The sequence below is a fragment of the Elephas maximus genome, chromosome 6 (assembly GCF_024166365.1).
Source record: "Elephas maximus indicus isolate mEleMax1 chromosome 6, mEleMax1 primary haplotype, whole genome shotgun sequence".
NCBI classification, from domain to species: domain Eukaryota; kingdom Metazoa; phylum Chordata; class Mammalia; order Proboscidea; family Elephantidae; genus Elephas; species Elephas maximus.
In genome coordinates this window covers 125168648-125194544 of record NC_064824.1, presented here as the reverse complement: position 1 = coordinate 125194544, position 25897 = coordinate 125168648, and the positions used below count along the sequence as shown (strand labels likewise).

The window sequence follows — 25897 nt, the reverse complement described above, 5'->3', positions numbered from 1 at the left end:
AAAAAAAAAAAAAAAAAGAAGAAGTATGCCGTTTTGTTTAAACATGTTCAGGAAAATAAAATTTTAAAATGAAATTATAGAACATGAGGAATACTTTTTTTTAAAGGAAATTTCACAAGAATCTTTTTATCAAGAGCATTGTTCTTAACCCCAACCTCTACGTACAGTTTTTCTTTCTTATCATTTGAATTTTCAAATATTCAGCTTCTTCAAAGAGGAGCATATTTAGAGTTAACATTGCCTAAATGAAAAAGAGAGAGAAGAGCAACCACAATGAGAACAACCACAAAGAAGACAAACTTAGACTCACCCTGTTGGTTGGCTGTGTCCGTAAAACCTGTGTTCCAGAAGTAAGAAGAGGGCGCCCAATCTCTCGGCATATGAAACCCAGGTATTATTTATTGATAACCAGGATTCACAGACAGTCCATGACCCTGAAATCATCAGGAATACTGGCCCTCTGGGTTTGTAGAAGGCATCATTAATGAAATACCTCTGCAAAAGTAAAAATATTCTTGTAAGTCACTAACGCACCAGGCCTTGCAATTTGTTTGTGGTTTCTGCTAACTGGATGGCACCCTGATTTGATTTGTCAGATCTGAATTATGATTCTGAGAACAACAAGAGCAACCAGTTGCCGTTGAATCAATTCTGACTCATAGAGGCCCTGCAGGGCAGAGAATAACGGCCCAATAGAGTTTCCAATGCTGACCTTTTGGTCAGCTGTCATAGCTCTTAACCACTAAGCCACCAGGGTTTCCATGATTCTGAGATTCCATTTAAATCGGTGTCATTGCTCAAGTCACTGTGCCTACATGTTGGAGAAATTTATTTTTTGCTTTTGGTGATAAAACAGACCCAACACAAAATCGGCCATTTCAAGCATTTCAAAGTGTACAATCCAGTGGTGTAAATTGTACCCACAAAGTGCAACCATCACTACTATTTGTTTACACTTCAAATTTAGAATGTGAGATTCCTGTTTGATTTTATACTTGTAGCTATTTTCTTTTACTCTGAAAGTTCACATTCTAAAATTAATATAATTATTTATTTCCTTTGTACAAATAATACATAGTAATACATATTAGCATAATGAGAGCAATATTAAAAAGAACTCTGGTGTTGCAGTGGTTAAGTGCAAGGCTGCTAACTGAACGGTTAGTGGTTCAAAACCACCAACTGCCCCTGGGGATAAATGGAAGCCAACTGGCGCATCTTTCTTCCAAGGAGTGCCTGCTGGATTTGAACCACTGAACTTTCAGTTAGCAGCCCTGCTCTTAACCACTGCACCATCAGGGCTCCTTGCCATACATATTACAGGCTAGGAAACACTGAGGGGCAATGAGGTTGCTATGAGTTGGAATCAATATCTTGGTACGCAGAAAGAACAATATGGAGAGAATATGGGTGGCTTCAGTGCTGAGTTAGAAAAGGAACCTGCGGTAGAAGGGAGTGTGCTGACACATTGCGGGAATTGAATCCAATGCCACAAACAATTTGTGCATAAATTTTTGAGTGAGAAACTAATTTTCTCTCTAAACTTTCACCTAAAATGCAAATAATAAAAAGAGTGACAGCATCATTATTGAAAACTGATTTCCTTTCTAATGTTGCTGTGTGTATGTATACTTAGAATTTACTCTACAAGAGATACAAAGTCAAAGTACTGAGATATCTCGTCTCTTAAGATAATTCTCTTTAGTTTAGCCACAGATATAATAGACAATTAGCTCTTTTTTTATCATATGTTCAATTTTTAATTGTTTTATTGTAAATATTTACATGGTTCCAAAGCAAAATCTGCAAAGTATATTCAGAAAAACTGGTTATTTTATTTCCAAAAGCTTTTATCTCTATCTCATGTATGTAACCTTTTTTACTTTTTATTTATTCTTCAATTATTTTATAAAAAATATATATATATGTAATTTTCTGCCATTTCTTAGGGTGCCGTTCTGCTATTTTCACTCAATATCATATCATGGAGATCATTACATAGCAATATAAGATTTTGAAATATTCCTTATTCTCTTTTAAAACTACTTTTTATTTTCAAGTGTAGACATATCTTAATAATTAAAAAATTCTATTGATGAACATTTGATTTATTTCCCATCTGCTTTTATTCTAAATGTTGCTTAAATCCATAGTTTGCACTTATATCTTTTCATAGCTTTGCTATGTATCCTTGAGACAGATTCTTGAAAAAAGAAAACAAAAACATTGCCATCGAGTTGATTCCAACTCATAACAACCCCATAGGACAGAGTAGAATTGCCCCATAGAGTTTCCAAAGAGCACCTGGTGGATTTGAACTGCCAACATTTTGGTTAGCAGCTGTAGCTCTTGAGTACTATTCCACCAAGGTTTCTGAAAGAGGATGTAATTTTACTAAATATTGCTAAATGCTCCCTAAAACAGTTGTACCGTTTAACCATTCCAAACTACTTTATATAAGTGTGCCTGTTAACCAATAGCCTAGCCAATAGAGTAGGTCATCAGGCTAGAAAACTTTATTGGCAAGCAGTTCATAACTGTGAACAAAATTTTTCCTAAGAATTTAAGAACTTAAAGCAAAATCAACTCTCAGTAAAAGAGATCAGAAGACTTAATGAAAAAAAAATAGCATAAAGAGAGGAAAACTATAGTGGTCATGCTCAAAATACAAGTAGAAGAAAAAATAAACTTATGGCAATAACAGTTATTCACAGAATTGAAGAATCTAGAGATCAAGCTAGAGAAGAATTAGTAGAAATAAATGGAAAAGTATTTAAACTGAATTAGAGAGAAAATTAGAACTAGCTGAGTGTAATTGACTGCGGACACTCAACCTGTATAATTGGTAAATTTAAAGAAGGAAAATAAATAGACTAGGAAAAATATATTATTAAAAAAAAAGTTACAGAATAAATAGACATTGTCTCAGGAAAAACTGGTAACAATTTGTCAGTACCAACATAGATCCCAAATTCCAAAAACCCAAATCCATTCCTGGCGAGTTTATTCCAAACCACAGTGACCCTACAGAATAGAGTAGAACTACCCCACAGGATTTCCAAGGAGTAGGTGATGGATTCAAGCTGCAAGCTCTTAACCATGTGCCAGCAGAGCTCCAGTTGAGTCCCAGGAAATTTTGTTTACTCCAAAGAAAAAGAAAGGATCCTTCAGGCATTGAGGCAAAAGTCCCAAGGACTGTACATGCTACATAGGAACATGCAATGCTATAAAAAAAAAAAAAAATGCTATATGAGAGTTTAACTCAGGGAAGAAAACTGACAAGCAAGAGTTGTATATTTAACCATTCAGATATCATACAAGTAGTAAAGTTCCCAGAGTATAATTATTGTAAGGCCTTCTTTAATAATTGATTCAAACAAAGGAATTGGAGTGGAAGATTTATCTATTTACATATAATATTAAGCCTAAAACAACCAAGAGGTTATGGCTATTGAATAGAATGAAATGTTATACAATATGAAAATTTGAAACATATACTAACCAAAAGCAGAAAAATGCAGAACAGAATTTCAAATTCTCTTGGAATGTAGAATTACTGGATTCATGGAGGCTGGATGAACTCTTGAAATATTTACCCTGATATAATCCTTAAACCTCAAACAAAAAATATCCCCTGAAGTCTTCTTAAAGCCAAATAATTATTTAGCTTTACTACTAAAGTATGTGTGCCTTGAATGTTATGCTCTTTAAGATCTATGTAAATGAAAGAAAATTTACAAAAGAAACCCTAAAGATTAGACAGGAATCTTAGGGTGGAGTGAATTTATGTTAATGGAGGAGGAACAAACCAGAAAAGGAGGGTGGGAATGGTTGCACAACTCAGAGAATGGAATCAATGTCACTAAATTAGACCTGTAGAAACCATTGTGCTGGAGTGTGTTTGACTGCTTATACTCTGAACTACAACAAAACACACAAAATAAATCACAAACACAACAAGAAATATATGGCTGTAGTATCGCTAACAAAATAGAAAAGTAAAGGAGTAAAGGTGGGAAGTTACATGCAAAAAGAAGGACTTCATCTTTTATAAAATCATAAAGAGAAGCAATAAGAATAATAACGTTTTGTTGTTGTTCCTAGGTGCTGTGGAGTTAGTTCTGACTCCTAGTGACCCCGTGACTAGAGAACAAAACACAGCCCTTTACTGTGTCATCCTCACAATCACTGCTATGTGTGAACACATTGTCGCAGTCCTTGTGTCAGTCCATTGTGTTGAGGATCTTTCATTCTTTCCCTGACCCTCTAACAAGCATGATGTCCTTCTCCAGGGACTAGTCCCTGCCAATAACATGTCCAAAGCACCTGTGCCAACGTCTCCCCATCCTTGCTTCTAAGGAGTCTGGCTCTACTTTTTCAAAGACAGATTTATTCCTTCTTCTTTGGTTTTTAACATTTTAAAGAGGTCTTTTGCAGCTGATTTACCTCACGCAGTACATACTTTGATGTCTTGACTGCTGCTTCCATGGCTGTTGGCTGTGGATCCTAGTAAAATGAAATCCTTGACAAATTCAGCCTTTTCTCCATTTACCATGATACTGCTTATTGGTCCATTTGTGGGATTTTTGTTTTCTTTATAATGAAGTGCAACCCATACTGAAGGCTATAGTCTGCTCCGATCAGTATTTGCTTAAGTCCTCTTTGCTTTTTGTAAGCAAGCTAGCATCATCTGCATGTTGTTAATGAGTCTTCCTCCATACAACCAGTCAAAATCGAGTTTATTGAAATGTGTTTTTTTGTCAATTCAACTTTAGACCATACAAATATATAATTATGAAACAATATCAAATTTAAAACACAAATTTTAAAAATAATAAAGTTAAATAACATAAATGGTATATGATTAGCACAAAACCACACAGAAAGGACCAATTTTGATTGACTGAGGAGTAATTTAACTGTATATCTTAGATAGAATTAATTTCATGGACAAATAGCAAAGTAAATTTTTAAATTTTTTTTAGTAATTATATTGTTGGTGGCAGCATTGGTATTATTATTCTGAGACTGCTGTGTAATATAAGATAAAGAAAATAAGTGATTGTGTAATTTTCTAAATCCATCATTCTTAATGTCCTTTTAAAATCTTGTTAATAAAGAGAATGAGTAAAGCATTTATACTGTCATTCCAATACAAATTGTGTCACCATGTAGCCAAATAATACATAATGGAAATTTCATTTATACTCACATTCCAGCTAATAAATGAAGAAAGAAGAAAATTAATATTATTATTTTGCAACCCCCCACCGATATGAGTAATTAAACCCAAGCACTGGGCATCAACTATTTCTACCATAACAAGAGATTAAAAAAAAAAAAAAAAAAACTCAAGCATTTCATATCTTTACATGAAAGAACTTGCCATTATAAGGTAAACTTGCTCCTATAGATTTTGATCAATTTTATAGATCCAACAACAGATTTGTAGAAAATCTACTTGACCTCCAAAGCAAACAAACAAAAATAACACAAAATTTTCCTTCATAATTTCATTGATGGCATGTTACCTCAGTGAAATATCCTAAAACCAAAAAAAACGAACCTGTTGTCATAAAATCAATTCTGATTCATGGTGAGTCCATGAGTGTCAAAGAAGCACTATGTTCCATAGAGTTTTCAGGGCTGTGACCTTTCAGAAGGAGATCAGCAGGTCTTTCTTCTGAGGTGACTCTAGCTGGATTTGAACCACCAACCTTCATGTTAGTAGTTCAGTATTTAACTATTTGCTCAATCCAGAGACTGAAAATCTTCCCCATCTCTTCTATACTTCCCAGATTTCTGCAGCACCCACCTCAAGACTTCAAGCTCACACCATCCCCTACTTGTCATCATGTGCCCTGGTCATTACTTTTTACCTGTGTCCATAACGGTGAAGAACTTTTGCTAAAATGGTCCAACTTTTGCCGGAAAGAATGAGTAGAGTACATCCGTTTGCTCTGAAAGGCACCACGAGTCCGCCTCCAGAGAAAACTCTGAGCAGAGGAACAGAAGAGCAGCAGCAACAGCCACCCAAGAGCTTGGGCCATGGTCGTGTTGTGGGAACAAGTTTCCACAGTTTGGCCTATTTCTACTGCAATTGCTCCCCACCCTAGTGCCAGAATGACAGGCATCAGTAGTGGATCTATGTCCTTGGGGCTACATGATGATCTTGCTCTCTAGAAATGTAGGTAACACAATCTTCCCCACCTCCTGAGGCTACAGGGACATTCAAGTAGAAAAGATCAAATGGGGGGAGGGAAATGAGGCCTACTAGTGACTTTTCACCCCACACCCTTGGGTAAAGACCCTGGGCAAGTGGTACCCAGGTCTGCAGGATTCACCAAAGGTGAGAGCCCAGGGTAATAATGAGAGATGTTGACAAACTCATCCTGTATTGAATGATTTCCTTGTCGCTTGTGGGGTCTTCTGGCAGGACTCCAAGACCACACAAACAGAATGACCAGATGAAAGTCCAAATTCCAAATGGTGGGATATTGTTGTGCAGAAACCTAAGCATTTGAAGCTCTGGTTGAAGCTTCACTCTCCTGTTCCCCCTACTTCATTGTAGAGCTGGTACTGCTATTGCTGTCTCATCTTAATCTTCATCACCACCACCATCATCATCCCTTTTTCAATGTCACCACTGCCATGAACATGTTCTGAGATGCCCAAACCCTGCTGACCTCCTGGAGAGATAAGGAGTTACCATGGCTTTTCTGCCTTGGAATGTCTTTTAATAGAAATAAGAATGGGACATCAGCACGGGAAAGTGAGAGAAGAGAGAATGGCATAGAACTAATGGTCTGTGAGGGCTTTAGGTAAACATGTCTCTATGCCAGTATAGAACTGGGGTGTTTGAAATGGTGCAAGGATTTGCATGAACGTGGGGTCTTAGAATGGTTTCTTTAGTTCTCAGTGGCATTCTTATGTGCCTAGAGCCGAAGGAATAATTAACACTGCTGGCTTGGATGGGTTTGAAGTTTAACTTAGGTTGACCTTACGTATAACAGAACAAAACATTGCCTGGTCCTGCATCATTCACATAATTGTTGGTATCTTTGAGTTCATTGTTGCTGTCACATGTCACTCTATCTCATGTAGGGTTTCAACTTAATTTTGCTGACCCTCTTCTTTACCAACCATGATGTCCTTTTCTAGAAATTGGTATTTCCTGATTACGTGTCCACAGTAAGCATGAAAAAATCTCGTCATCCTCTGTGACTTCTGAGGAGTATGCTACCTGTGCCTTATGTTTTACGAGTTAGCTATTATTTTAATTACATGGAAGGGTAGAGCCTATATTATAAGCTTCAATCTTGTTCTTTTGCCACTTACTCAAGACCTCCTAGAAATATAACTAGACACAAAGACCCCCCTGCAGTTGTTGTTGTTACTAGTTCCCATCAGATCAGTTCTGACTCATAACCACCGTAGGCATAACAGAAGGAAACACTGCCCAGTTCTGAGCCATCCTGACGGTCTTTGCTATGTTTGAGCCCATTGTTGGCAACCACTGTGTCAATCCATATTGTCGAGAGTGTTCATTATTTTCATTGACCCGTCTTCATTACCAACTGTGATGTCCTTCTCCAGGAACTGGCCCCTCCTGATAAAATATTCAAAGTACCTGAGATGAAGTTTCACCATCCTCACTTCCAGAGAGCCCTATGAATGTGTTTATTGCAAGACAGACTTGTTAGTTCTTCTGAAAGTCCATAGTATATTCAGTATTCTTGACCAACACAACAATTCAAAGGCATCAATTCTTCCTCAGTCTTCCTTATTCTTTGTCCAGTTTTTGCATATATATCAGGAGACTGAAAATACCATGACTTAGGTCAGGCACACCTTAGTCCTCAAAATGAGAGCTGTGATTTTCAACACGTTGAAGAGTCCTTTCGCAACATAATTGTCCAATGCAATACATTGTTGGATTTCTTGACTGCTGCTTCCATGCGCGTTTATTGTGGATTGTTGCACGGAAATATGTAAATTAAGAGCATCAGAAAATTCTTTCTCCTTAAGGAAACTTGACACTTCTAATATTTGATTGTACCTTGGGGCAGTAAATACTTTGCATCTTTTTGGTCCTGTTTCTATACAAGCTCATAGACTCACAGAAGCATTTGAGAACTGGTCACAAGAAACTTTCTTGTCCAAGTCTGTTAGTTCTTTCCATCGAAAGTCTCAAGTTTGTGTATCTATTTTTTTTATTGTGTTTAACTGCAAGTTTAAAATTTAAGTCAGTTTCACATACAAAAACTTATACACATATTGTTATGTGATCCTATTTGCTCTCCCTACTATGTGACAGCACACTTCACCTCTCCACTCTGTATTTTCCTTGTCTATTCAACTAGCTCCTGTCCCTTTCTGCCTTCTCATGTCACCTCCACACAGCATCTTCACTTTTAGTTTCATGCATCTACTTGAGCCAAAAGCACACTCTTCAACAGTATCATTTAATGTCTTATAGTCCAGTCTTAACTTTGTCTGAAGAATTGGCCTCAGGAATAATTTTAGATTTGGGATAACAGAAAGTCCAGGGGCGATGGCCTCTGGTGTCTCTCCAGTCTCAGTGAGATCATCAAGCCTGGCCTTTTTAGTAGAAATTGAGTTCTGAGCCCCATTTATAGACTGCTCCATCTGCGACTCTCTGATGTGTTCCCTGTCAGGGTGATCATTGTTAGTACCCGGGCACCATCTAGTTCTTCCTGCCTCAGGCTGATGGAATCTCTCGTTTATTTGGCCCCCTCTGTCTCTTCGCTCATATTTTCTTTATGTCTTTGGTATTCATCATTCTACTTTGCTCTAGGTGAGTTGGGACAAACTGATGGATCTTAGATGGCTGCTTGCTAGCTTTTAAGACCCCAGATGCCACTTACCAATGTGGGATGCAGAACATTTTCTTAATAACGTTCTTATGCCATTTGACCTAGATGTCCCCTGAAACTATGGTCCCCAGGCTCCTGCTCCTGGTACTTTGTCTTTAAAAGTGTCAAGTTGTATTCAGGAAATAGCTTTTGTTTAGTCCAACACAACCTGAATTGTGTTGTTCTTCCCTTCACCTGAAATAATTCTTGTTTACTATCTATTTAGTGAATACCCCTCACCCTCTCTCCGCACACTAGTAACCATCAAAGAATATTTTCTTCTAGGTTTAAACCTTTTCTTGAATTTCTTATAGATGTGGTCTCATAGAATATTTGTCCTTTTGCAACTAATTTCACTCAGCATAATGCATTCAAGATTCCTCCATATTATGAGAGGTTTCACAGATTCATCACTGTTTTATTGCTGCATAGAATTCCCTTATGTGAATATACTTCTATTCCTAGCTTAAAAAGGAAGCTCAAAATCAATTTCCTAGGTGGTTGTACTATTTTACATTCCCATCAGCACTGTAAAAGTATTCTAGTGTCTCCGCAGCCTCACCAAAATTTATTATTTTCTGTTTTTTGGATCAATGCCAGCCTTGTTGGGGTGAGATGGTATCACATTGTAATCTTCATTTACTTTTCTCTAATAGTTCATGATCATAAACATTTCCTCATGTATGTTAGCTGCCTTCGTGTCTTCATTGGTGAAGTGCCTGTTCATATCTTTTGCCTATTTTTTTAATTGTGTTGTCTTTTTGTTGTTGAGGTTTTGCAGTATCTTGTACATTTTGGAGATTAGACACTGATTGGATTTGTCACAGCCACAAATTTTTTCCCAGTAAATAGGGTGTATATTTACTCTTTTGGTGAAGTCTTTGGATGAGTGTCAAGTGTATGATTTTTAGAAGCTCCCAGTTATTGAGTCTCTGTTTTGTGTTTGTGAATTATTAGCAATCTTTTGAATTTCTATTAGGGGTCCTAGCATTGTCCCTATTTTTTCTTCTATGATCTTTATCGTTTTAGATTTTGTATTTCGGTCTTTAATACATTTTCAGTTAGTTTTTGTGCATGGTGTAAGGTATGGTTTTTTGTTCATTTTTATGCAGATGGATATCCAGTTATTCCATCACCATTTGTTAAAGAGACTGTCTTTTCCCCAGTTAAGGACTTTAGGCCTTTGTCAAATATCAGTTGCTCATAGGTGGATAAATTTTTGTCTGGATTCTCAATTCTGTTCCACTGATCTATGTATCTGTTTTTGTACCAGTACCAGGCTGTTTTGACTACCATGGTGGTATAATAGTTTCTAAAATCAGGTAGTGTGAGGCTTCCCACTTTGTTAATCTTCTTCAGTAATACATTACTTATTCAGGGTCTTGTCCCTTTCCATATGAATTTGGTGATTTACTTCTCCATCTAGTTAAAAAATGCCATTGGAATTTGGATCGGGATTGTTTTGTATCTACAGATTGCTATAGAAGCTTCTGTTTGTCTGGAAATGTCATAATTTTGCCATCATATTTGAGAGACAGTTTTGCTGGATATATAATTGTTGGCTGCAATTTTTTTTCCTTCAAGGCTTTACATATGTCATCCCATTGCCTTCTTGCCTACATGGTTTCTGCTGAGTAGTCCCAGCTTAGTCTTATTGCCTCTCCTTTGTAGGTGACTTTTTGTTTATAACTATTTGCTCTTAAAATTCTCTATCTTTGGTTTGGGCAAATAGGATTATGATATGTCTTGGTATCTTTCTTTTGAGATCTCCCTTGTTTGGAGTTCGATGAGCATCTTGAATAGATATCTTCTCATCTTTCAAGATCTCAGGGAAATTTTCTGCCAAGAAACCTTCAACATTTCTCTCTTATTTTCTGTTATCCCCCCCGGTTCTGGTACTCTAATCACTCGTGTGTTATTCCTTTTGATAGAGTTCCACATATTTCTTAGAATCTCTTCATTTTTTAAAAATTCTTTTATCTGATTTTTCCTCAAATATGTTGATGACAAGTGCTTTATATTCAGTCTCACTAATTCTGACTTCCATGGCCTCAGTTCTCCTCTTATGACTTCCTACTGAATTGTCTAATTCTGAAATTTTATTGTTAATCTTCTGAATTTCCTTTTGATGTCTCTCTTTGGATTCTTGCAGCCTATGAAATTTTTCATTGTGCTCTTGTCTAACCTGCTTAAGTTCCTCTAATGCTTTGTCTATGTTTCCTTGACTTGGTCTATGATTTTTCTGATCTCTTGAAGAGTTCTATATGTTAATCTGTTATATTCTACCTCTGGTAATTCCAGGAAGAATCTTCATCCAGAAGATTTCTTGATTCTTTGTTTTGGGAGATTTCTGAATCCATTGTGGCCTGCCTGTTTATGTGATTTCATAACGACTATTGTCTCTGAGCCATCAATAAGTTATTGTATTTTATTTATTTATTTTATATTTACTTACTGTGTCTTAGCTTTTCATTTTGTTTTTATATGTCTAAATAGGGTGCTCCTGTGAACCACTTTAAGTATTGGTGCCTTTGAAGATCTGACTTCCTGTCACTAGGTTGTTATAGCTATTACTTGGTATGTGAGCCCAGGAGTCAGTTTACTTTTTTTGTATCGATTCAGCTCAGGTGCTCAGATAGTCACCAAGTGTGTGGTTCAAGCTGTCACCTATAGTCCTAGATGAGCAGGAGTAATTGGTACAGTCTACAGGTATAGGTATATTGGTTCAGTAGGGGGTCACACACTGATCAAAGCTGGTGGCTGACAACAACTCCTGAGTGTCTGTGAGGAAAGTGTGTGCATGTTCTCTACGGCATGTAGGTGGATGTGTTTTGCATCTGGACTATGAGCACCCAATGCTGTTGGCTGTAAGGATCTAGAGGCACTATATATTCTCAGACCCCTGTCTCTGGTAGCTAGGTGTCTTGGGTCGAGCCTCTAGTCCTGATGTGGGTAAGGGAGAACACTGCTTAACTGGCACAGTGGTGTCAAATGACATGAACTTGCCTTTCCACCATGTACTTAAAACAGATGAAGCTAGATTTCAGTTACATACCCTGTTGTACTGTGCTAAGGAGGGCCTACACTGTTGAAATAGGCCCACACTAGTCTCTGCAGGGGTGAACACATTCAAAGTCCATGAATCCCTTATGTCTGTGCCTAGGCAAATGTGCTGTTTCTGCCCTAAGTTCCTGGGTTAAGGGAGACAGCAGATTATTTTTTAACTGTCAATTTTTTCCCCCTCATTTTTAAGGCTGGGAGAATGTCTCAGGTTGAGTACAGGGTTCTTTTCCCAGCCCAGATGATGCAGCCTGCTGGGACGTAGTTCAAAGTAGGAAGGGAACAGGTAAGTGGGTGAGACAATTTTTCAGAAGTGGTATTTTGGGATCATGATAGGGAAAGCCAGGTACTTATTTGTCTATTGTGGGCTGCTTCTGGCTTGTTCTGGAGGACTGAGCAAACCTTCCACCATTTGGCCTCCACTGATGTGGAAAACAGTCCTGAATGCCTCTGCTTACCTCACTGCACTTGTAGCCACAATGGGATTGGCCTACGGGGTGCTGGCTCCAACTAGGTCAGTTTTGGTAACTCCTTAGTACTTCTGAACTATTTCTCCCTCCCCCGTCACTCAGTTCAATTCCTCAACTTTGCCTTTGATGTTCAGGGCTCCTAGCTTGTCATATACAAATGATTAGCTTTTTTTTTTATTTTTGGAGTCCTTGTTTTAAGAGGAACACAGAAAGCTTCTTACTACTCCACCCTCTTGGCTCCACCTACACAAATATCTTTTTTAAACAACATAAGTAGTGAATGCAGATGTCAACCTCACCAGATGGAATACATAGGAATCAAATCTACTACATCTGTTAAAAGAGACAACGGAAAAGCTCAAAATCATTAGTCAAAACAAGGCCAGGGGAGGACTTCAGAAAAGACAATCAATTGGTCGGTCATATGCAAGTTCAAGATGAAGCTGAAGAAAATTAGAATAAGTCCATGAGAGTCACAGTTCAAACTTGAGTATATGCCACCTGAATTTAGACACCACCTCTAAAAGCACTTCATGCATTGAACATTAATGACTTAAGACCAGACAAACTGTGGACTGACATCAAGTACATCATACATGATGAAAGCTAGAGGTCATTGAAAAGACAGGAAAGAAAGAAAAGACCAAGATGGATGTTAGAGGAGACTCTGAGACTTGTTCTTGAATGTCAAGTAGTTAAAGCAAATGGAAGAAATGATGAAGTAAAAGAGCTGAAAAGATTTCAAAGGGAAGCTTGATAAGAAAAAGTACTACGATATGTGCAAATACCTGGAGTTAGAAAACCGCAAGGGAGGAGCACCCTCAGCACTTCTCTAGCTGAAAGAACTGAAGAGAAAATTCAAGCCCAAGTTGCAATACTGAAGAATTCCATGGAGAAAATATTAAATGACACAGGAGCCATCAAAAGAAGATGGAAGGAGTACACAGACTAGCTATGCCAAAAACAATTAGTATATCCGTGCCAAAAACAATTAGTATATACGTGCTCAAACATTTCAGCATATCATCAGGCAACAATGGCACTGATGGAAGAAGTTCAACCTGCACTGAGACACTGGTGAAAAACAAGGCACCAGAAATTGATGGAAAACCAACTGAGATGTTTCAACAATGGATGCAGCACTGGAAGTGCTCTTTTGTGTGCCAAGAAATTTGGGAGACAGCTATGTGGCCAATCAACTGGAGAAGATCCATACTTAAGAGTATTCCCAAGAAAGGTGGTCCAACCAAATGTGGAAATTATTGAACAATATCATTAGTATCACACGCAGTAAAAACTTGCTGATGATTCATTCAGAAGCGATTTCAGCAGTACATTGACATGTAACTGCTAGAAATTCAAGCTGGATTCAGAAGGGGATGTGGAACCAGGGACATTGCTGATGTCAAATGGATCCTGGCTGAAAACAGAGAGTACTAGAAAGATGTTTACCTGTGTTTAATCAAATATGCAAAGGCATTAGATTATGTGGATCGTAATATATTATGGATAACATTGCTAAGAAAAGGAATTACAGAACACTTAATTGTGCCCATAAGGAACCTGTGCATAGATCAAGAGGCAGTCATCTGAATAGAACAAGTGGATAATGCTTAGCTCAGTGTCAAGAAAGGTATGTGTCAGGGTTATATCTTTTTCCGCACTTATTCAATCTGCACGCTGAGCAAAAACCCAAAAAGCTAGACTATATGAAGAAGAAAGGGCCTAAGAATTGGAGGATGTCTCAATAACAACCTGCATTATGTAAAAGATGTAATCTTGCTTGCTGAATTGAAGAGCGCTGGAAACACAGATGAAGATCAAAGACTAAAGCCTTCAGTATGGATTACACCTGAACATAAAAAAAAAAAAAAAACCTACTAACTGGACCAATAAACAACATGACAAAAAAGAGAGAAAACAATGAAGTTGAAAAGCATTTCATTTTACTGGGATCTACTATCAACAATACTCCTAGACTCAGCAGTCAAAAAATCAAATAAATAAATAAATATAATAAAATGTTTTGCATTTTACTTTGACAAAGAGCGTCTAGGGTGTTGAAAGCCTGTGAGTGTGCATCTAAGATACTCCACTGGTGTCATCCCTGTATGAGCAAGGGAAAACGAAGCAAACTAAAGACACAAGGGATAGTTTAGTCCAAAGGACTAATAGACCACAACTACCACGGCATTCACAAGACTGAGTCCGGTACAATGAGATGGTGCTGGCTACCACCACTGACTGGTCTGACAGGGATCACAATAGAGGGTCCTGAGCTGGAGAAAAATGTAGAACAAAATTCTAACTCAAAAATAAATAAATAAATAAAAGACCAGACTTACTTGCCTGATGGAAACTGAGGAAGTCCTGTGAGTATGACCCCCAGACACCCTTTTAGCTCAGTAATGAAGTCACTCCAGAGGTTCACCTTTGAAACAAAGATTAGACAGACCCATAGGACAAAACAAGACTAAAGGTGTATACTATCCCAGGGGCAAGGACTAGAAGGCAAGAGGGGACTGGAAAGCTGGTAACAGGGAATCCAATTTTGAGAAGGGAGATTATCGATATGTCACAAGGTTGTTAACCACTGTCATAAAATATGTATAATGAGAAGCTAGTTTGTTCTGTAAATCTTCATCTAAAGTACAACAACAACAAAAAAAAAATCAAAGGATGCATTGCATTGAGCAAATCTGTTACCAACGACCTCTTTAAAGTGCTAAAAAATAAAAATATCACCTTGAAGACTAAGGTGCACCTGACTCTAGCCATTGTGTATTCAATAGCCTCATATGCATGTAAAAGCTGGACAATGAATAAGCAAGACCAAAGAATTGATGTCTTTGAATTATGGTGTTGGTGAAGAGTATCGAATATACCATGAGAAATGAACGACCCAATCTGTCTTGGAAGAAGTACTGCCACAATGTTCCTTAGAAGCAAGAATGGTGAAGTTATGTCTCACATACTTTGGACATGTTATCAGGAGATATTGGACACTGGGATGAACATTATGCTTGGTAAAGAAAACGATCAGCGGAAAAGAAAAAGACACTCAAGTAGATGAATTGACCCAATGGCTACAACAATGGGCTCAAGCATAAATAGGATTGTGAGGATGGCTCAGGACCAGGCAGTGTTTCATGCAGTTTTACATGGGGTTGCTATGAGCCGGAGGCTACTAGATGGCAACTAACAACAACAACACATTAGTATTAATTCCCAGTTAGTGTTCTAGATTGATGAGGCATCTGTACTGGTGGCAGATTCCTAGCTGTGTGTTAATTGTTCCTTTTTAATTTTTTTTTTCTTTTAATTGTTGGGTTTAAGGCAAATTTTCAAAAATGAGAATTAGCCTTCTACTTTTGTTTAATTAGAATTGGATTCGTGCTTATCTAGAACTTCCTTTTTGATGCCTCACCTCATCAAGGCCAATTAAAGAAAATACAAATGACTCATTGCTGTGAAGTATATTCCAACTCATACTGGCCATATATTACAGAGTAGAACCACCATGGGGTTTCCGAGGCTGCAATCTTTACAATAAAATAGTGCTACACCCTTCTCTCTCAGAGCAGCTAGGGGGTTTGAACTGCTAACCTTTCAGTTACCAGCCAAGCTTTTAAGCACTGCACTATAAGGATCCTTCAGATTAAGAAAATAGGCATAAATTCAGTATGATATTAGTTTTTTATTAGCTTGAAGTTGGAGAGCTAAATAAGGTAACAATCTCTCAGCCAAAGATCTTACACCCAAATTTAGCAAAAATATTAAAGAGATTAAAAGAAAACTTCTTAAGAAAAAGAAAACACAAACCACAGACTAGAAGAAAATATTTGCAAAATACATTTGTGATAAAGAACATGTATTCAAGATATATAAAGAACTGTTAAACCCAGCAATTAGAAAACAAACAACACAATTTAAAAATAGGTACATTATCTAAAACAGATACCTCACCAGAGAAGATATACTGAAGGCAAATAAGGATATGAAAAAATGCTCAACATCATCTGTCATTAGGGAATGACAAAATAAAACAATAATGAGATAAAAGTATACACCCATTAAAATGGCAAAAATCAAAAACACTGACTGCACTAAATGCTGGCAAGGCTGTGAAGCAATTGAAACTGTCATTCACTGCTGTTAAAAACCGAAAACCAAACCCATTGTCGTCGAATCAATTCTGACTCATAGAGACCCTGTAGGACAGAGTAGAACTGCCCTCATAGGGTTTCCAAGGAGTGCCTGGTGGATTCGAACTGCCGACCTTTCAGTTAGCAGTTGTAGCACTTAACCACTATGCCAGCAGGGTTTCCTCACTGCTGTTAGGTATGCAAAAATATTCTAGACACTTGGGAAGCCAGTCTGGCAGTTTCTTATAAAGCTAAACACAAGCTTACCATATCATCCAATAATCAGGCTCCTGGGAATTCACCCAAATAAATGGAAATTTATGTCTACATAAAAACCCTTACATGAATGTTTACAGCAGCTTTATTCATAATCGCCAAAAGTTGTAATCAACCAAGAGTTCCTTCAATATGTCAGTGAATAAACAAACTGTGGTATGGCCACATAATGGAATATTACTTGTTAAATAAAAAGAAATGAGCTAGCAAGCTATGAAAGGGCATGGAGGGTCCTAAGATGCATACTTCTAAGTGAGAGAAGAGAGTTTGAAGAAACTATATATTCTATAATTCAAATTGTATGGCATTCTGGAAAAGAAAAATGTATGGTGACAGTAAAATGATCAGTGGTTGCTAGGGGATCCAGGGAGAAAAGGTGGGAAGAATAGATGAAGCACAGTGGATTTTTAGGGCAGTGGAAGGATTCTGTGTGATACTGTAATGGTAGATACATGATATTATGCATTTGTCAAAATCCATAAAATGTACAACACAAATAACGAACACTAACTTTAACCATGCATTCTAGTGAAAAATAATTGTATCAATATTGGTTCATCACTCACAACAAATGCACCACACAGAAATTCAGAATTCTAAGAACCGGGAAACTTGTGCGTGGGGATATATAGAAACTCTCCGTATTTCTGCTCAATTTTTCTGTAAATCTAATACTGCTGTAACAAAAAAGTCAGCTCTGAGAAGCTATGCCACACAGGAACTTGCCCCTGACTTCTCTATCTCTGCTATCTATACTGTTACTTCCAGCTTCAGAAAGAGTTCCTGTGTCTGAGTCTTTCATTATTATTATTTCCAGATTCAAAATTTGAAAAGCAGAGATGAGTTCGGCTCAGTAGGGATTATGTCATCAGCCCTTGATGCTCACGGAGGAGAGGGGGAATGTATCTCACATTTTTAGCTCTTAACTTTTATGGGGAGTTAACTCTGCTCTTCCCCTTCCCCACTCACACAGGAGAAATTTGCTGAGCATGAAAAAGGAGAAAGACAAGACCCAGGGAAAAGAGCAGAAGATGCCTGATGTGCCCTCTCCCGTGGAGGGCCACGGGAAAGAAGCAGTCTTGACTTCACCCTCTAAGGTGGATTCGTGAGAGATTTCTGATAGAGGGAAAGTAATACAGATATTTACACATACAGTCTTATTTTTCAGAGGGATTTATTCCTCTAGCCATTTTTCTAGAATCTGGAAGATTTTTTCTCGTGCTTGAATTAGTTCAGCTGAATCAGTATCCTTTTGTTTGTGCATATCTGCACAATGTCTTGTACCTAAAAAGAGAAAGATAAATGTCAGAATACTTATAGGCCAAGCATACTTATTTACCAAATGTCCTTAACCCCTAGCTACATATTAGAGCCACTTTGGACCCTGTTCAAACAAACCAATGCCTGAGCTCCCCATCCTTCAGGGGTTCTGATTTAATTAGCCTGGGTGGGGGTGGGTATCAGTAACTTTCAAAAGCTGGTTAAAAGGTGATTAAAATGTGCAGCCATAATTAAGAAAGAAAATTGGTTTACTAATATAATGAGTTTTGAATCAAAGAAGTAAGCTTCTTTGTAGGTTAAGGAAGGGTAAATATATGATACTTATTAAAGTGAGTTGCTGTTGAAGTCTATGTAATCCTCTTGTGCTATAAATTAATGAATATTTCTGGGAATGATTAAGGTGGTAGATTTAGAGAATAATGCTTTTAGTTTCCTTTTTGTTCAATCCAGGTGTAACATAACTTAAGTTCCACATGAGGAAGTTACAATGTCGACTCTCAGTGAGTTTCATTTTAGAAAGTTTTCACAGTGATCTACTGGAGTTGCAGTGTACCAGGTCCAAGAGCTGATTGTTCAATTTTCATTTATTCAGCAAGCTGGCTGTCACAGAGTGAGCTTGAAATTGGCCTTGATGGGAGTATTTACATCATGAAAATCAGCAGATGCTAAAAAAATCAGGGCTTTTTTTTTCCTTAAGGAGAATGGATTGATAAACATATAACACGTAAGTGTAAGATCAAACAGACAAAATTTAATGGGGACTTAAATGTTTGTCAAACCCTTCATTTTGCAGATGTGGAACCTATGCCTCAGAGAGTTTAAGTGACTTGTTAAGAAAATTACTAAGGATTGAACCCAGATCTCCAGCATGTCTGTGACACGCTGGATTACGTAGCAAATGCTATCACATGTGAGCCCAGGGATTTACAAATAAGCATCCAACCAAAGCAAAAACATGACAAAATGGAACAAAACATTTGCCTTAGAGTCTAACTATGGCAACCCCATACATTTCAGAGTAGAACTGTGCTCCGTAAGATTTTCATTGGCATGATCTTTGCAAAGCAGGTGTCCAGGTCTTTCTTCTGAGGTACCACTAACATTTTAGTTAGTAGCCAAACACACAGACATTTGCCCCACTCAAGCATCTATGCATTCGGTATTATTTATTTTAGGGGCAAGATGTATTTGCTTTTACCCCAAAATTTCCTCATTGTCAAGTCCATTCCAATTAATTGTAATCCTTTCAGAAAGAGTAAAACTGCCCCATAGGGTTTCCAAGGCTATAATCTTTAAGGAAACAGACAATTTCATCTTTCCCTTCAGAGCGACTGGTGGGTTTGAGTGTCGACCTCTCGGTTAGCAGCTGAGTGTTTAACCATTGTACCACCAGAACTCCTTATTTTCTTTTAAGAAGCTAAAATTATGTAGTAACTATAATTTTTTACTTAACTATGGCACATCGAGACAGTGGAGTACTATCCATACATTGAAAAAACAATAAGACTCTATGTACTCAGATGGAAAGATCTCCAGTGTATATTGGTAAGAGAAACAAGGAAAGTGTTAGAGAGCATGTATATTATGCTACCTTTTTCACAAAGGAGTAAGAATACATATGATTGTATTTCCAAAATCTGAAGCCCTGATGGCACCATGGGTAAAGCACTTGGCTGCTAACCAAATGTGGGAAGTTCGAAACCACCAGCCATTCTGCAGGAAAATGGTGTGGCAGACTGCTTCCAAAAAGATTTATAGCCTTGAAAACATTTTGAGGAAGTCCTACTCTATCCTAAAAGTCATTAGGAGTTGGAATCAAATTGCTGGCAGTGAGTTTTTTTTTGTTTTGCTTTAAATTTTGATTTGAAAAAAAAGAAATACCGGAAAGATGAACAAGAAAGTAATAGAAATGGCTCTCAAACAGATTAGGAGGGAAATGGAGTAGGAAAGTTAAGACTTCTGTTAGTGAGAAATAAGCAAAACCCCTCACAACCGACAGATGGTTACAAACTACAAAGTTTCCTATAAACACAAACAATTTCACAGAATTTCAAGTTCAGATAAGGTAACACCACGATTGTGATGAGATCAGGTAGAAATAAGACACACTGTAATCATATGTGAACATAGAAAAAAACAATGACACTCTGCAATGACCAGGAGTCCCTGGGTGATGCAAACTGTTAAGTGCTGGGCTATTAACTGAAAGATTGGTGGTTCAAATCCCTTAGAAGAAATAAATGGTGATCTACTTCTATAATATCATAGCCATTGAAAACACTATGGAGCACAGCAGTACACTGAAACACATGGGGTCAACCTGAGTGGAAGCCAGAACTGGCTATTATTATACAACAAAAGTAACAACCTATCCTTCTCTCCAGGCTGACATGCGTAGCTACTGCTGTTCTACCATTACAACTGTAGCCCCCCTTTGTTCCTCCTGCCTCCTAAATAAAAATTATAAAGATTCTTGATCACTGAATTGTCTCCACTGACTTACAGCATTTAATTTTGACCAATGGCCAAATTTGAACATGCCAAAATATGAAATGGTAGTTCTAATGTATATTAAAATTATGAATATCCAAGAATACATAATGAAATTTTAAAAAAGTAGATATTATACCAAGCTGATTTTATTATTATCTAATATAATGAGTCATAAAACTGTATTTTTGATGAGCACAAAACACTAAGTGAATACAAGACCAATTAGAAATGGGATAATAAGAGATGTGGAAATGGAAAGGAAGTGGAAAAGGCATATTTATCTACAAAATTGGACTCAGTACTTCAAATTCTTCTCTAGTTATAGGTAAGTGGTCTTTTTTTTTTTTTCAGCCAGTGTGAAGAACTTAAAGATAAAACTTTGACCTTCTTGCTGGATTCTCTTAACTTCACTTTTATAATTTTTTATTTAGCACATAGTCTCTGAACATCAGGCATATAGTAGGCACCATGAATTCTAGGATGAATATGATCCAGTCACAGCGATCAGGGAGACCGCTTCCTAGAGGGTGAATCCTAAACTTCTCCTTCACTTTCTCAATTCTATCTAGACATCTGTGACCCAAGAAGGGTCTCTGTGTAGTTATTTGATCAATGTCTGTCTCACATGTGTGATAAGTAGCTCCTAGGGGCAGTGAATCTGTGCACCTTTATCTCCCTAGTGTCCAGCACAGCATCTGACACAAGTAGACCCTCCATAAACACTTTTAAATGAATGAATTTGAGCGCTCCATTTTACTAAGTTCCATGAAAAATAAGGATTTGCAATGGGTTTCTCAGGTTTTTGAGATCTTTTTGAAATGAAACATAAAAACTTACATCTCCAAAAATCTTGGGAGGCAGGTGGCATAATGGCTAAAGAGCAAGACTTCTAGTGATACTCCTTGGCTTTGAACACTGGTCGTACTACTTATTATATTGGGAGTCTTAGTCTGGGTGTCTTAACCTCTGTATGAGTCCTTGGGTGGTACATTAGAAAGGCTGGAGGTTCAAATTCACCCAGTTGCTCAGAAGAAAGGCCTGACTATCTCTTTAAAATAAATCAGTGATTTAAAACTCTATGGAGAGGGGCTAAGATGGCTGACTAGGCAGAAGCTTCTGCTGAATCCTCTTGCAACAAAGACCCAAAAAAACAAGTGAATCTATTATATATATGACAATGTACGAACCCTGACCATCAAACACAGAACTAAGGAATCGACCTGAGGGACAGGGGAGCAAAAGACCGCACAGAAGCAGCGACTAGTTGCAGAGCCCACTCAGTGCCCCAGCCCTGATCTCTTGGTGCTGTGCTTTGAAGCGAATGCGGTGGGGCTGATGGTGGCTTCCTGAGACAAGGGAAGCACGGGACGCACCCCTAACCCCCCGAGGCAATCACGGTGGGGACTCAGCCAGTGCACACAGGCTACACGTCCCTCTGGAATCTCAGATAAAACAGCCCTCTGGGCACAAGATAAGTGATTTTGTCTATTTTACCACACTACTGTCTTGTATTTAACTGAGCCCTCCCCTCTCTGCCTCAGCTGGCTTCATTAACATTGGAATTCCCTGGGCCAGAGACAGAAGTGTCCTGCTTTTTTTCTAACCTATTATCCTGGCCTTGGAAAAGCAACAAATTAACAATCAGAGGAAAAATCCTTTCCCAACTTCCCTGAACTGGAAGTTCAGAGCAGAAACATCTCTAGTCTAGGCATAAGAGATCCACAGACTTTGGCTTTCACCCCTACATGGAACCAGGTGCCTGTTACAATGCAAAAGCAATTCTGCTAGAGGTCTGACTGTAATTATTTCAGCTGAGTGGTGGAGAGGTAGGTTTTGGAGGTCTGATTCCACTCTACCTATTAAACAGAGCACTCACCTACCCACAGCAGGGAACTGTGAGGCTTTATCCACATCACCCAGCCACCCATGAAAGGGGACTGAGGACTGTGGGATTGTGGTGCCTATCAGCCTTTACAGTTACAAGCATTGGCTGCTTAAGGTACAGCTGCAGAGCCCACCCACCACAGTGCTCTAGAGAACAGAGAAACTCCTTCCTCACTGGCAGTAGGGGAAGGGCTGTCAGCACCCGGCCCTCTTAGGAGTGTGACCCCCTGCTGCTACCAGAAACCAGTGCATACAACCATCACCACTACTCCTGTAAGATAGTAGGTGATAGCTTACACTACACCCTGGGTGACCGGCCCTCAAGACACCTGAGCTGATTCTATTCAAGAATAGTTAACGGACTCATAGGTTCATATACCAGGTAACAGCTCAAACCAGCTGGTAACAGGACATAAGTGCTTCAAAGGCCCCAAAAATCAAGTTAGCTCACTTTAGTAGCCCATTGGTATATTGAAACAAAACAAAACAAGACGACAAGGCTCAGTGAGCAAATATAAAATAAATTATTACAATATCTTTTAGATGGCTCGGAGACAGCAGTCAATATCAAATCACGTAAAGAAGCAGACCGTGATCGCTTCTACAACCCCCCAGAACAGAAAATCAAGATCTCTCCCTGATGAAGATATATTCCTGGAACTGCCAGAGGTAGAATACAAAAGACAAATTAATATACAGAACTCTTCAAGACATCAGGGACAACATCGGAAATGAAATCAGGCAATGTACAGAAAAAGCCGAGGAACAGACAGTTAAAGCAGTTGAAGAAATTAAAAACATTATCCAAGAATATAATGAAAAATTTAATAAGCTGCAAGAATCCAGAGAGACAGCATTCAGAAATTCAAAACATTAACAATAAAATTACAGAGCTAGACAACTCAATAGGAAGTGAGAGGAGCAGAATTGATGAACTGGAATGCAGAATTATGGAGATGAAGAAGGCTATTGGCACCAATATATTTGAAGAAAAATCAGATAAAATAATTAAAAAAAATGAGGAAACCCTAAGAGTCATGTGGGACTCTATCAAGAAGAATAACTTGCATGTAATTGGAATTCCAGAACAGGGAGGAATAACAGAAAATACACAGAGAATTGTTGAAGATCTGTTGGCAGGAAACTTCCCTGATATAGTGAAAGACGAAAGGATATCTACCCAAGATGCTCATTGAACCCCATACAATGTAGATCCAAAAAGAAAATCACCAAGACATGTTATCATCAAACTTGCCAAAATCAAAGATAAAGAAAAAATTTTAAAAGCAACCAGGAATAAACGAAAAGTCACTTACAAAGGAGAATCAATAAGTTTGGACTACTCAGCAGAAACCATGCAGGCAAGAAAGCAATGGGATGACATATATAGAGCATTGAAGAAGAAAAATTGCCAGCCAAGAATCATATATCCAGCAAAACTTCCTCTCAAATATGAAGGCGAAATTAAGTCATTTACAGATAAACACAAGCTTAGAGTATTTGCAAAAACAAAACCAAAGCTACAAGAATGACTAAAAGAAATTCTTTGGTCAGAAAATCAATAATATCAAGCTCAAAACAGGGAATTATTGGTGTCATTATGTAAAAGATGACAATAATCCATAAAGAGGGACTAAAAACAGGGGGCATAGATCTTCCATACTGAGAGGAAATCTAGGCGATACAGGGAGATACAAGTTAGCTTTATAATTGGAAAAATAGGGGTAAATATTAACCTAACCTCGAAGAGGACTAACATACTTCAAAATAAAAATGAAGATAACCATAAGGACTCAGCAAAAACAAATACAACTACAGTGAAATAGAAGAACACACAATTTACAAAGAAAAACTTCTCAGTACAAAAAAGAAAGTGAAAAATGAAATTGTCAACAACAAAAAAAAGGCATCAAAATGACAGCACTAAACTCATACCTATCTATAATTGTGCTGAATGTAAATGGACTAAATGCACCAATAAAGAGAGAGAGAGTTGCAAATTGGATTGAAAAAAAAAAAAAAACATAATCCAGCTATATGCTACCTACAAGAGACAAACCTTAGACTTAGGAACAAAGACAAACTAAAACTGAAAGGATGGGAAAATAATGTATCAAGCAAATAAGAATCAAAAAAGCAAGAGTGGCAATATTAATTTCTGACAAAATAAACTTTAAAGTTAAATCCACCACAAAGGATAAAGAAGGACACTATATAATGATTAAAGCAACAAATTACCAGGAAGATATAACCACATTAAATATTTATGCACCCAGTGACAGGGCTGCAAGATACATAAAACAAACTCCAAAAGCATTGAAAAGTGAGATAGACACCTCCACGACTACAGTAGGAGACTTCAACACACCATTTTCAGTGAAAGACAGGACATCCAGTAAGAACCTCAATAAAGACACTGAAGATCTAAATGCCACAGTCAACCAACTTGACCTCACAGACATATACAGAACACTCCACCCAACAGCAACCAAGTATACTTTCTTTTCTAGTGCACATGGAACATTCTCTAGGATAGACCATATATTAGGTCATACAGCAAGCCTTAGCAGAATCCAAAACATTGAAACTATTACTAAGCATCTTTTCTGACCGTAAGGCCATAAAAGTGGAAATCAATAACAGAAAAAGCAGGGAAAAGAAATCAAACACTTGGAAACTGAACAATACCCTGCTCAACAAAGACTGGGTTACAGAAGACATTAAGGAGGAAATAAAGAAATTCAGAGAATCCAATGAGAATTAAAACACTTCCTATTAGAACATTTGGAACAAAGCAAAAACAGTGCTCAGAGGTCAATTTATATCAATAATAATAATAAAAAAAGGCACACATAAAAAAAGAAGGGCCAGAATCAAAGAACTGGCCCTAAAACTTGAACAAATAGACAGCGACAAAAGAAACCATCAGGTACTAGAAGAAAGCAAATAATAAAAATTAAAGTAGAATTAAATGAATTAGAGAACAGAAAAACAATTGAAAGAGTTAACAAAACCAAAAGCTAATTCTTTGAAAAAATTAACAAAATTGATAAACCATTGGTCAGACTGACTAAAGAAAAACAGGAGAGGAAACAAATAACCCGAATAAGAAATGAGATGGGTGATATCACAACAGACCCAACTGAAATTAAAAGAATCATATCAGATTACAATGAAAAATTGTACTCTAACAAATATGAAAACCTAGAAGAAATGTATGAATTCCTAGACACACAGTAACTACCTAAACTAACACAGAATGAGAACACCTAAATAGACCCACACAAAAGAAGAGATTGAAAAGGTAATCAAAAAACTCCCAACAAAAAAAACCCTGGCCCGGACTGCTTCGCTGCAGAGTTCTACCAAACTTTCAGAGAAGAGGTAACACCACTACTACTAAAGATATTTC

General features: G+C 37.6%; 1 protein-coding gene across 1 annotated transcript in view; it reads right to left on the bottom strand.

Moving 5' to 3' along the window:
• Positions 1-6050, bottom strand: part of LOC126078359 (putative serine protease K12H4.7) — a 43622-nt gene extending 37572 nt beyond the window's left edge. The window contains exons 1-2 of the mRNA XM_049888846.1: positions 5880-6050; positions 311-495 (exon numbers count right to left, since the gene is read on the bottom strand). Of these exons, the coding sequence (XP_049744803.1) occupies positions 311-495; positions 5880-6050 (356 nt within the window). The remainder of the gene's footprint in view (positions 1-310; positions 496-5879) is intronic.
• Positions 6051-25897: the final 19847 nt, after the last annotated feature.